The sequence below is a fragment of the Macaca mulatta genome, chromosome 1 (assembly GCF_049350105.2).
Source record: "Macaca mulatta isolate MMU2019108-1 chromosome 1, T2T-MMU8v2.0, whole genome shotgun sequence".
Classification (NCBI taxonomy): domain Eukaryota; kingdom Metazoa; phylum Chordata; class Mammalia; order Primates; family Cercopithecidae; genus Macaca; species Macaca mulatta.
In genome coordinates, this window is record NC_133406.1 from 227,714,595 (window position 1) to 227,728,301 (window position 13,707).

Genomic DNA, 13,707 nt, shown 5'->3' on the forward strand with positions numbered 1-13,707 from the left:
GCCTTGGCGCCTATGAATGTGACCTGTTTTTGGAAAAAGGGTCTTTACAAATGTAATTAAATGAAGGATCTGGAGATGAGGTCATCCTGGATTGAGGGTAGGACTGTCCCAAATCCAATGGCAGATGTCCTTGTAAGGGAAAGGCAGAGGGAGACTTGCAAATTGGAGACTCAGAGCAGAGGCCGTGTGGAGACAGAGGGAGAGGCAGGCATAAGCCAAAGGATGTCAAGAACCACCAGAAGAGTTTGAGACCAGCCTGGCCAACATGATGAAACCCCATCTCTACTAAAAATACAAAAATTAGCTGGGCGTGGTGGCAGGCACCTGTAATCCCACCTACTCGGGAGGCTGAGGCAGGAGAATCGCTTGAACCCGGGAGGCAAAGGTTGCAGTGAGCTTAGATTGCACCACTGCACTCCAGCCTGGGGACACAGCGAGACTCCATCTCAAAAAAAAAAAAAAAAAAAAAAGAGGAACCACCAGAAGCTGGAGGAGTCCAGGAAGGATTCTCCCCAGAGCCTTCGGAGGGAGCCCAGCCTGGCTGACACCTTGATTTCAGAATCCTGGCCTCTAAAACTATGAGATAATAAATTTGTTTTAAGCCCCTCAGTTTGTGGTAATTTGTAACAGCAGCCCAAAAAACAAACACAGCATTCAACCCTCCTAGAATGACCTTTTAGTGCTCTTTGCCCTGAGTACTCCAGGCTCAGGCCACCAATGGAGGTAGCATGGGCCCCAAACCAGGTTGACAAGACATTGTGCAGCTTTGGCATCATTATAGGACCCTCTGGGTCTTAGTGTCCTGGCAATAACTTGTGCAAGCATTCTTCTTCTTTTTTTTTAAGACGAGGTTTTGCTTTTGTTGCCTAGGCTGGAGTACAGTGGCGCAGTCTCGGCTCATCACAACCTCTGCCTCTCGGGTTCAAGCGATTCTCCTGTCTCAGCCACCTGAGTAGTTGGGATTACAGGCATGCACCATCATGCCTGGCTAATTTTGTATTTTTGGTAGAGACGGGGTTTCTCTATGTTGGTCAGGCTGGTCTTGAACTCCTGACCTCAAGTGATCTGCCTGCCTCAGCCTCCCAAAGTGCTGGGATTACAGGTGTGAGCCACTGCGCCCGGCCTGTGCAAGCATTCTTAAGGCAACAGGAAAGGGTACTGGCTAACTGCATAGGCACTAGAGTGAGATCACCTGATTCTAGATCTTGGCTCTTCCATTCTTAGCTGGATAACCTCAAGCAGGTAACATAACTGTTCAGTTTGCTTATCTGCGAACCAGGATCCTCCCAGGACCAGCCGCAGAATTTGTTTTGTAGACGAAAGGCGTGCAGGCAATGCAGGGTGCTTAGAAGAATATCTGGCCTATGGTGAGGCTGCAGGAGAGGCTGGCTGATGCATCTCCACTCTGTTTCCAAAGATCAATGAGAATTTCCGCCTCCCAAGAGAGGAAAGCATGAAAACATACACAGCTTCTCTCTCCTCCAGAGAGTTGCAAGTTACCTGCTGGTGAATTTGGGGAAAAGAACTTTTGTCCTGGAAGGCAGGGGCCTGTGCCGGTCCAGCACCATTGGCCACTGGGGATCCACCTGTCTGATAGGGGAGCTGGCTTCAGAACTCCTTTGTGGCCACACATCTAAGCCATGTTCTCTGATCCTGTCTTTATTCATAGGTTGATTCAAAAATATCATTTACAAGTTCTAGTCCTAGGTATACAGCAGGGAACAAAACAAAATGCTGGACCTCACATAGCCGACCTGGGGGTGGGGGAGGAGCAGGGAGGCAGAAAATAAATACCTGCGCAGAGAAAACTAAAGAAGGAAGGGGGAGATGGAGGATGATGGGGTGGGGAGAGCACCTGCTTTGAATGGAGGCAGGGAGGCCTCTTTGAGAAGGTGACCGCCTAGAGTCGCCTGAAGAAAGGGAAGGAGTGAGCCAGGCAGAGCAGGCAGGTGCAGAGGCCGCGAGGGCACGGCCTCTGCCGGGGTGTTTGAGGAACGGTGAGCAAGGCAGAGTGGAGGGGTTTAGCAGGGATGATACGGACTGTGGATTTCATTTTAAGAGAGATGGGGAGCCACTGAGGGTGGTTGAGCAGAGGAATGACTAGAGGTACTTATAATAAATCTCTCTACACACACACATGCGCGCGCGCACACGCACACGCGTGCTCGCTCCCTCTCCCCTCTCCTCCCCTCGCCTCCGCACTCCTCCCTGCTCCTCTACTCCCCGCTCCTCTCCTCCCTGTTGGTTCTGTTTCTCTGGAGCACCCTAACACGGGCACCATCCTCATATATCTGGAGTCAGATGCAGGCTCAGTCTGCAACTTCAAAAATCTGAACAATGCTAACCACAGGGTTCTTGAGTACGTGTGTGGCCAGGTACTGTGGTGAGAGCTTTTCAGATATTCCCTTGTTTCATGTTCACAGTGTCACCTCCAGGTGGCACTCAGGGTGGCTAGGCCTGGCCCAGGGTCACACAGGCACCAGGAGGTACAGTGGCCCAGCCTGGGGTCCGTCCTAACCCTAACATGGGCAGCATCTCTCCATTCTGTTTTTCGGGGCATCCAGGAAGCCCTTCTGACAAGGGTTTCCAGAAACTGTGCTCCCTGGATGCCCCGTGGCTTCACCCAGCACTTTGGGAGGCCGAGGCAGGTGGATCACCTGAGGTCAGGAGTTCGAGACCAGCCTGGCCAATATGGTGAAACCCCATCTGTACTAAAAATACAAAAATTAGCTGGGGGTGGTGGCATGCACCTGTTATCCCAGTTACTCGGGAGGCTGAGGCAGGAGAATTGCCTGAGCTCGGGAGGCAGAGGTTCCGGTGAGCCAAGATCACACCACGGCACTCCAGCCTGGGCTACAGAGCAAGACTCTGTCTCAAAATTAAATAAATTAATTAATAAAATTAAAAAGATACTGTGCCTCGAAGGGGCTTGTTGGGAGGGGCTGGGCCAGGCTGGTGCAGCCCTGGGTCTCATGCCTGGGAGAATGGGAGGCACGATGCAGTGGCCAAGCTGCAGAGCCAGACCAGCTGGGGTCAGGCCCAGCTCTGGTATTTCCCTGCTGCATGGCCCCGGGCAAGTGACTTGCCCTCTCTGTGCCTCAGTTTGGTCAGCCGTAAGATGTGGATATTTGCAGTGGCCTTCCGATCGGGTTGGCCTGAGGAATAAACAAGGCGAGTACGTTCTGTGAAGCTTCAAGTGTGCCAGGCACACACCAGGTGCTGTGAAGTATTGGCTTTCGTTCGCTATTCTTAACTTAGACAGCTGAAGGGACGGGTCGGGAAAAGAACATTCCAAGGTCAAGCAGGAACATTGCAGGGATCCCATCCTTACCTCCACATGCCGCCTGCCAGCCCACCCTTCCACTGTCCTGCTGATCCAGCCCCCAAAGCCCCCTCTGGGCTTGCCCTTGACCTCTCCTGTGGGGCTTTGCACTTTCTTTTTTCTTTTTTCTGAGACAGAGTCTTACTTGGTAGCCCAAGCTGGAGTGCAGTGGCGCGATCTCGGCTCACTGCAACCTTTGCCTCTGGGGCTCAAGAGATTCTCCTGTCTCAGCCTCCCAAGCAGCTGGGACTAGAGGCGTGTGCCACCATACCTGGTTAGTTTTTTTTGGTATTTTTAGTAGAGACGGGGTTTCACCATGTTGCCCGGGGTGGTCTCGAACTCCTGAGTTCAGGCTATCCACCAGCCTCGGCTTCCCAAAGTGCTGGGATTACAGGCGTGAGCCGCTGTGCCTGGCAGGGCTTTGCACTTTCTACTTTAAATGTTCTCTTTTGTGCCTGTGTCCTGATGCCCCCTTCTCTAAGATCTAAGCTCCATGAGGCCAGGGCCACCTCTCTCTGTCTCTCTCTCTTCCTCCTTCTCTCCCTGCCTCCCTTCCATCCTCCCTTCCTTCCTTTTGTATCCTGAATGGCATGTAGCATGAAGCCTCACCTGTTTCGCTAAATGCATGAATTAAAGGAAGCCATTTAATAACTAAATGTCTATTGATTGACTAAAAATAGGTCTGTCTTAGAAGGTTACTATCTTAGCCTTCTCAGGCTGCCATAAGAAAACACCATAGATTGGTGGCTTAACAAGCAGGCATTTATTTCCTCACAGTTCTGGAAGGTGGAAGTCTGAGATCAGGATACCAGCAGGGCTGGAAGAGGGTCCTCTCCGTCTCTGGAGAGGGCCCTCTTCCTGGCTTGCAGATGGTCGCCTTCTTGCTGGGTCCTCCCATGGCAGAGAGAGAGAGAGAGAAAGAAAGAGACAGAGACAGATTGGGAGAGCTCTCTGGTGTCTCTTATAAGAATACATTAGCCGGGTACAGTGGCTCACGCCTGTAATCCCAGCACTTTGGGAGGCCGAGGCGGACGGATCACGAGGTCAGGAGATCGAGACTATCCTGGCTAACATGGTGAAACCCCGTCTCTACTAAAAAAATACAAAAAAAATTAGCCAGGCATGGTGGCGGGCGCCTGTAGTCCCAGCTACTCTGGAGGCTGAGGCAGGAGAATGGCGTGAACCCGGGAGGTGGAGCTTGCAGTGAGCCAAGATTGCGCCACTCTACTCCAGCCTGGGTGACAGAGCGAGACTCCATCTCAAAAAAAACAAAAACAAAAACAAAAAACAAACAAACAAAAACACCATAAGAACACTAATCCCTGGCCAGACGTGGTGTCTCACATCTGTAGTCCCAGCACTTTGGGAGGCCAAGGTGGGTGGATCATTTGAGGTCAGGAGTTTGAGACCAGTCTGGCCAACATGGTGAAACCCCGTCTCCACTAAAACTACAAAAAAAAATTAACGGGGCCTTGTGGCGCACACCTGTAATCCCAGCTACTCGGGAGGCTGAGGCAGGAGAATTGCTTGAACCCAGGAAGCAGAGGTTGTGGTGAGTCGAGATCGCGCCACTGCACTCCAGAGTGAGAGTCCATCTTTTGCGAGGGTGGGGAGGAAGAACACTAATCCCATCAGGACGTCCACACCCTAATTACCTAATCTCATCTAACCCTCACTGCCTCCCAGAGGCCTCACCTCCAACTACCATCACACTGGGGGCTAGGGCTTCCACATCTGCATTTTGGGGATCTAAATGTTTAGTCCATAATAGCCACCTAATGGCTGGGCCTGGTGGCTCATGCCTTTAATCTCAGAGCTTTGGGAAGCTGAGGTGGGAGGATGGCTGGAGGACAGCAGTTCGAGACCAGCCTGGGTGTATTAGTCTGTTCTCATGCTGCTAATGAAGACATACCTGAGACTGGGTGATTTATAAAGGAAAGAGGTTTAATGGACTCATAGTTCCACATGGCTGGGGAGGCCTCACAATCATGGTGGAAGGCGAATGAGGAGCAAACTCATGTCTTACGTGGTGGCAGGCAAGAGCACAGGTAGAGGGGAACTCCCCTTTATAAAAATGTCATGGTAGTGAGACTTATTCACTACCAGGAGAACAGTCTGAGGGAAACCTACCAACCCCATGATTCAATTGTCTCCCCCGTAACAGTTGGGGATTATTATAATTCAAGGTGAGATGTGGGTAAGGACGCAGCCAAACCATATCACTGGGCATATAGCGAGACCCCATCTTTAAAAAAAAATTTAAAAGTCTACACAATAGCTGCATACTTAGTAGAGCATTTCAGTCTAAAGCAGTGATCCTCAACTGAGGTGACTTTGTCCTTCCCAATCCAGGAGACATATAGCAGTGTCTAGAGACAGTTTTTTTTTTTTTTTTTTTTTTTTTTGAGACGGAGTTTCGCTCTTGTTATCCAGACTGGAGTGCAGTGGTATGATCTCAGCTCACTGCAGCCTCCACCTCCTGGGTTCAAGCAATTCTCCTGCCTCAGCCTCCCAGGTAGTTGGGATTACAGGCATGTGCCACTATGCCCAGCTAATTTTTGTATTTTTAGTACAGACAGGGTTTCGCCATGTTGGCCAGGGTGGTCTCGAACTCCTGACCTCAGGTGATCCACTCGCCTTGGCCTCCCAAAGTACTAGGATTACAGGCATGAGCCACTGCACCGGGACTGGAGACAGTTTTGATTGTCACACTGGGTGGGGTGTGCTGCTGGCATCTGGTGGGTGGAGGCCAGCAGGGATGCTGCTAAACATCCTACAGGACACAGGACAGGCCCTATGTCAAAAAATGATCCTGTCCCAAATGTCAGTAATGGCCAAGTTGAGAAACCTTGGTCTAACCAAGGGTCCGCTAGGGGAGAAGACGGGACCCTGGAATCTGCCTATGCCAAGTCCAGAGTTGTGCTGTTGGCTTCACAGCCTTTCTAGACAGCTTTTGTAGCAATACCCCCCTCAGCCTTGTGCTGGGCTCTGTCTGCCTGGCAGACTCTCTTTGTCCAACTCCTCGTATTTCTCTGCCCTTTGTGAGCTATGAAAGCTCATCAAGTCAGTGGATCTTATTATGAAAGCTCCACTAAGCACTGCCGTTCCAAAGTCCCCACCCCGGTGGGCTTGTGTGCACCATTTTCCAAACAAGTCCATTTCTTCTAGCCACACAGAAATGTGAGATGACATTTTCTAAAACTGTCACTTTGCAAAGATGCCAAGATGAGTCTCAAGGCACCAGAACTGACTTGGGAAGTCGTGGCTTGCAAAGGTTGGATTTAAACGGCAGGCGCTGTGGGCTTACGTTGTTGGGTTGTGGTTGTTTTCCGGTTGATACCGCTTCCTGAAGATGAGGATTTCTAGAAAATTTCTCCAGCTAAATAATGATCTGTCACTTGTTTGGAGGCTGCAGATAATCTGCTGGCTTTAGAAACTGTCTGTGCTTCACACAGTCTGTTGGTGTCCATCTTATTTATTTTCGTAACGTTTTTGGCTGGGGTGGGCTGTTAGGAGGCAGGTTGATTGCTATTTTTCCATTTTTTCATTGAAGACATCAGTGTCTGCAAAAAAAAAAAAAAAAAAAAAAAGCCCAGTATAACTTTGTTTTAAAGTGCTCCTGTTTTTATTTTTATTTTTGAAAAGATAAATCTCTCCTGTTTTATTCAAATACATTTAAAATTCTCAGAAGTAGGCAGAAGTTTGGCCTCTTTAAGAAAAAGAACCAGTCAAAAACAGTAATCAAGTGTAAATTGAGGAGGCCTGCAGAGCTCTGGTCCAGCTAATTCCTTGGGTATATAAAGCAGACACTGATTCCGGCAAAGAAGGGAACGGCAGAGTCTTGTTGCTAGGCAATGGTTCCCATGGGACAGAAGCATCGATGGGTTGGCTGTAGACTACATAAAAGATGGCGCAGGACAGAAGGAAGGAGGATGCTCAGACACTATTCCTCCATCTTCAGTTTCTGAGATGGAGAAGAAAAGACACACAAGCCCCCCCAGGGTGGTTGCAGGCTTGCTGTGTAATTAGGAGGGTTGCTTTTTGCAGGACAGAAGCCTGCTAATTAGCGAGATGTGAAGACATCATTTCAATTTTCACATGATGCTGGAAATGGGTTAAGGGTCAGCTTTTTGAAACCTGGAAGCACTAAAAAAGAGAGTAGGTGAAGGTTTTCCTGAGAGTTGAACGAAGCCAGAGGCACGCCGTGGCTGAAGGCAGTTGAGCTTCATGTCAACATGGCGGCCTTGCATCTCTCTGGCTATTCTCACTGGGAAAAGGGCACCTTGTTAATCAAAGGATAAGAGTAAGCTTCCACAGCCAAATGGCTGAGTTCAAATCCTGGCTTCATCACTGTGAAGCTGTATTGCTAAAGTCAAGCTATGCAAATGCTCTCAGTTTTCTCATTCATGAAATGGGCATAATAACAGTACTTAACCTCATAAGATTGTTGTGAGTAAAAACGTGTGTAGCAATTAGAACAAGATCTGCACATAGTAAGTGCAACATGACCATTAGTTACTACTACTTTATTTTTCTCTCCTCTTCCAGATCAGAAACAAAAGATCTGAGCTCTTTATGCATTCTAATACCATTCATTCTCTTATTACTGAGGTTTGTAAAATCATGGGCATCATTTGAATTTGAACATAGCTTGTATTGTGTATCAGTCAGGATGATTATGCTTGGTAACAAACAGTCTTCAGCAGCTCTGTACCACATAAGCTATTTCTTTGGTTCATGTCCAAGGAGGGCTGGTAATGGGGATGGGGAGGGGTGCTCTGTTCATAATATTTATTCAGAGACCTTAACCATCAGGGGCTTCATCTCAACACATGCTGTGTTTCTCACTTAAGCTAATGCTAAATTATCCTATGTTCACTAAGCTAACCCTGGCTACATTGTGTTCCCCAAATGCTGAGCTCTTTCCTAACTTTTTTTTTTTTTTTTTTTTTTTGACACAGAGTCTCACTGTGTTGTCTGGGCTAGAGTGCAGTGTCGTGATCATAGCCTCAGTCTTCCAGGCTCAAATGATCCTCCTGCCTCAGCCTCCTGAGTAGCTTGAACTACAGGTGTGTACCACCACACCTGGCTAAATTTTAAATTTTTTGTGGATACAGGGTCTTGCTGTGTTGCCCAGGCTGGTCTTGAACTCCTGAGCTTAAGTGAGTCTCTCATCTTGGCCTCCCAAAGTGCTGGGATTGTACACATGAGCCACCACACCCGGCCTCTTTCCCAGCTTCTTGTCTCTGCCTAGAGTGTTCTTCTCATGGCTGGTTCATCTCATCCTTTTAACCTTAACTGAAATAATACCTCCTGGCCATTCCTTCTAAAGACAATTATTTGTCCCAGACTTTCTTTATCATTCTACCCTGCTGTTTCATCCTACACATTTTACATATGTCTTGAACTATTCATTTATTGTCTAAAATGTAAGCTGCATAAAGGCTTTGTTTTGTTTCCTGCTGTATCCCCAGGGCCTAGTACATGGCAAATACTCAAAAACATCGGTGGCATAAATGAATGTCTATCTTGTTGAACTAGAATTTACACTCTCTGAGGGGTAGAGGACTTAGTTGCCTTGTATATCACCAACCCCTTGGCCCAGGAAAAGTACAAGTTCAAGCCTGGGCAACATGGTGAAACCCCATCTTCAATACTTCCTTTTTTTTTGAGATGGAGTCTCACTCTGTCACCCAGGCTGGAGTGCAGTGGCGCGATCTCGGCTCACTGCAACCTCCGCCTCCCGGGTTCAAGTGATTCTCGTCCCTCAGCCTCCTGAGTAGCTGGAATTACAGCCACACACCACCATGCCTGGCTAATTTTTGTATTTTTTAGTAGAAACGGGGTTTCACCACGTTGGCCAGGCTGGTCCCGAACTCCTGACCTTAAGTGATCCATCCACCTCGGCCTCCCAAAGTGCTGAGATTACAGGCATGAGCCTCCACACCCAGCCAGTACATCTTATTAAATGAATAAATGAGCATATGGAGAGCCACCTCTCATGGTGCCCAGTTTCTCACCTCTCAGGCAGGTCTCCCTTTTGATTCATATGAGTAGATGAAGGGTACAGAATCCACCTGTCTGTCATTCTCAAAGCTGCCTTCTACCGCACGTGGTGGCTGGTGGGATTCCCTAAAAGCGGTAGTTTAGTGATAAGGGAACCGTCCTCGGGAGGTGTCTCTAAAATGTTATAAGCCCATTATGCTAGGACACCACCAGCTGACTGGCAGCTTCTGTCACTGTCATGTGATGGCAGCCATGGCAAGAAAGCATCACTTTCCTGTGTCCGCATCACCTGCATCCCTGGCGCTTCTCTTCTTGGCTTTCTTCTCCTTTCTCTTCCTTTTGGAGACATAGTGGCTACAGGCCAGGTCTCTGGAGACAGATTGCTTGACTTGTAATCCAGGCTCAGCCACTTACTAGCTGTACAGCTTTGGGCAAGTTACATTCCCACTCTGAGCCTGTTCCCCTGTGTGTAAAATGGGGATGATAATGGAACATACCCCCATGGAGTGGTTGGAAGGATTAAATGAATCGATATAGCCAGATGCTTAGAGCAGTGCCTGGCCTGTGGTAAGGTCTACGTAGCATGTATATGTTAGTAATTATAAAGTTCTTGCTTAGCACATACTCACTTGTGGTCTTTTTCTAGGCTGGAGGGTTTGAAACATCTTCATAAATTAGTCAAACACTCTTCAAGTGAACTTGGGAAGACAATCCTAACATGCAACACACAGTTTTGAAGGGCTCCTCTGAGGCCAGGTGCGGTGGCTCACACCTGTCATTCCAGCACTTTGGGAGGCCGAGGTGGGCAGATCACTTCAGGCCAGGAGTTTGAGACCAGCCTGGCCAACATGGTGAAACTTCATCTCTACTAACAATACAAAAATTAGCTGGGTGTGGTGGCGCACACCTGTGATCCCAGCTACTCGGGAGGCTGAGGCACGAGAATCACTTGAACCCAGGAGGTGGAGGTTGTGGTGGGCCCTGATCGTGCCACTGCACTCCAGCCTGGGCAACAGAGCGAGACTCTGTCTCAAAAATAAGTAAGTACATAAATTAAGAAAAAAAAAAAGGGGCTTCTCTGGTCCTAGTGGAAGTGAGTGTCCTAGAAGTTCCCAAATCCCTTCCCATCCTCCTCTTGACAACTAGAAAATAATGCTTCTTGAAGTGGGCCTCAGGATTCACACAGCATCAGAAACACCTGGTTATTAAAAATGCTTATTAAACATACAGAGTTTGGGGCCCCACCCCAGACCTACTGAATCAGATTCCCCATGGGTGGTGCCTCGGAACCTGCATTTTAACAGTCTTTAGGTGACTTCTAAGCACATGGAAGCTTCCTCCAAGCTTCCAAGTACCAAGTACTATTTGAAGGCCACCTTCAGATACATCCTTATGTTCTCCACCCCTGTCAAGGGAAAATCCTTTCGGGGTTGTGGGGTTCCCACAATGCCATGCTAACTCCCCTTTCACTTCCACTCAGAGGACAGTGAAAAGGAGGACAGTATCTAACTTGGAAAATGGCACTACCAAGTGGTGGGTCCATCCGCTAATTGGCACTGACCCATCCCACTGTATCTGCCCCAACCTCCACTCCCTGCTACTAGCCGGGTCTGGATTAGGGTCTACAGAGGTCCTAAACCTGAAACAGATAATGGTGCCCTTCCATCCCCGCACTGAGTAATTCAAAATCAAAAGAGTACTAAACCTGGCTGGGCGCGGTGGCTCAGGCCTGTAATTCCAGCACTTTCGGAGGCCGAGGTGGGTGGATCACCTGAGGTCAGGAGTTCAAGACCAGCCTGGCCAACATGGTGAAACGCTGTCTTTACTAAAAATACTGAAATTAGGTGTGGTGGTGCACGCCTGTAATCCCAGCTACTCGGGAGGCTGAGGCAGGAGAATCACTTGAACCCAGGAGGTGGAGGTTGAGGTGAGCCGAGATCATGCCATTGCACTCCGGCCTGGGTGACAGAGACTCCATCTCATAAAAACAAAACAAAGCAAAACAAAACAAAACAGAAAGAGGCCGGGCACGGTGGCTCACACCTGTAATCCCAGAACTTTGGGAGGCCAAGGCGGGCAGATCACAAGGTCAGGAGATTGAGACCATCCTGGCGAATACGGTAAAACTCTGTCTCTACGAAAAATACCAAAAATTAGCCGGTCGTGCCGGCAGGTGCCTGTAGTCCCAGCTACTCGGGAGGCTGAGACGGGAGAATGGCGTGAACCTGGGAGGCAGAGCTTGCAGTGAGGCGAGATCGCGCCACCGCACTCCAGCCTGGGCGACAGAGCCAGACTCCGTCTCAAAAAAAAAAAAAAAAAAAAAAAAAAAAAACCCTGAAAATAGGTCAGTGAAGACCAGCACGTTCCAGTTTTTCCCACGGTGATCACTCTAAGGCTTTTTTTTTATAGTTTAAATTCCATTTAAATTAGTCTTTTCCCCCCCTTTATTTTTGGGAGGATGCTTGCATATTGCTAGCTTTGTAAGCACCGGCCTTGTCAACTTTTAGGCAACCTTGAGCTGCAGTCTAAACCCCTCTCTCCTCTGCCTGCCTTTTCTCAGGCCTTGATGAAATCCAGTGCTCCCTGCCCATGGAGAGCAGGAGGATATCCCTGCGCGAGCTGTCGGAGGCCAGCTTCAGCGAGTGTAGGTTCAGCCTGTCGCTCACAGACCTCTTCATCATCATCTTCTCCGGCGTGGCTGTGTCCATCGCGGCCATCATCTCCAGCTTCTTCCTGGCCACTGTGGTGCAGTGCTTCCAGAGGTGTGCACCCAACAAAGATGCGGAGGATGAAGACGAGGACGAGGATGAGTGAGCCACCTCCTCCCTCCTGCTCCTTACTCTCCAGCACCGAACCAGAAGCTCTCTCCAAGAAGAGAGGGAAATGCTGCAAATGGAAAAGCACTGGCCACTGTCCGTGAACGGAACAGAGCCTGTTCCGTGTCTTGGCCCCTGGGTACACCTGCTGGGACCACCAATCTCAGAGTTTAGAATCAACAGAGCAGAGAAGCCCAGGAAGGATGGAGGGAATTATTCCTGGAGCATAACCTGCCTCTCAGATTGAGGTGTGTGTTGGGGGAGAGGATGACCCAGTCGGGCTTCATAGCTGATGACTAAAAGCCTCCCCCAGGAGATATGAAGACTGGTAGCTTTTCAATGGCAAAGACGATTTTGCGCCACTCTTCTTCTGACCTGTACTGGGAGATCATGAAGCATCTGCCTTCCTTCAAATTCAAATGATTCAAATTCGGGTCATTCACCACAAGAGCGAGAACTTTGATCTTTATATAATAGGCCTCAGCAACCTTGGGATGTTATACTGAGAACTAATAAACTCGTGTGCAATAGACACAATGTTTATTTCCCCCCAAATTTTATATGTTGAAACCTAATCCCCAATGTGATGGTATTTGGAGGTGGGGCTTTGGGGAGGTGATTAGGTTTAGATGATGTCATGAGGATGGGGCCCAAATGATGGGATTAGTGCCCTCATGAAAGGTGGCCCCAGAGAACTCCTTCACCCCTCCAACACTTGAGGATGCAGCAAGAAATCAGCCGCCCATGAACCGAGAAGCAGGCCCTCACCAGAACCCAACCATGCTGGCACCCAGATCTCAGACTTCCAGCTTCCAGAACTGGGAGAAATAAATAAATATCTGTTGTTTGTAAGCCACTCAATCTCTGGTATTCTGTTATAGTGACTGAAATGGACCCATGAAGAAGCTAAGAACTGGCCAGAGGGTGTCTGTTGTTAATTTTGGTAAGCTTGTTGGGAAAACTTTGAGTTGACATAACTCAAACCCTGATCTTTATCCTAAGCAGTAGCGACTTGTAGAGGAAGAATTAGTTGCTTTGTACCGTTGTGATGGTCTCTCTGCTCAGCATCATTTTTCCTTCTGAAGTACAGACAGGTGGTTCTCCATCACCCGCTTCCTGAGTCCCTTCCCAGCTACTCTCTATGTTGGCACAGTTCTGGACTCATCATCTCCAGATCTTTGGGTAAACTTACCTGGAGGCCAGTATTCCACGCAGCATGTTGCATTGGATCAACCAAATGGTTAAAAAAACAAACAAAACAAAACAAAACACTGGGACTTAGCCTCTGAAAAACTCCCATCAGTGGCCCTTAGGGTGTATGTGACGTTGCTTTGGTGCCCAGGCTATGACAGGCAGTGTTTTCCAGGATGTGGAATGCAGCACTTTGGTTCAGAGACAATACGAAACAAACAAGTCTTACGCCCCAGTGCGCTAATACAAGATAGCTTGTGTTAGCAGCATTGGATGAGGCTGGGGGCTAAGACTTGGATGAGGGGCTCACACCAACTCTCGAGATATTTTTGAGAATCATTTCTCCATTGTTTCCTATCATATGTTCCTGTT

At 48.6% G+C, this 13,707-nt stretch overlaps 1 protein-coding gene across 1 annotated transcript in view; it reads left to right on the plus strand.

Annotated features, from left to right (window-relative positions):
* LRRC38 (leucine rich repeat containing 38) overlaps positions 1-12,997 on the plus strand; it is a 42,710-nt gene extending 29,713 nt beyond the window's left edge. Inside the window, exon 2 of the mRNA XM_015114256.3 lies at positions 11,889-12,997. Coding sequence (XP_014969742.2) covers positions 11,889-12,142 — 254 coding nt within the window. The 3' untranslated portion in view covers positions 12,143-12,997. The remainder of the gene's footprint in view (positions 1-11,888) is intronic.
* The last annotated feature ends 710 nt before the right edge of the window (positions 12,998-13,707 follow it).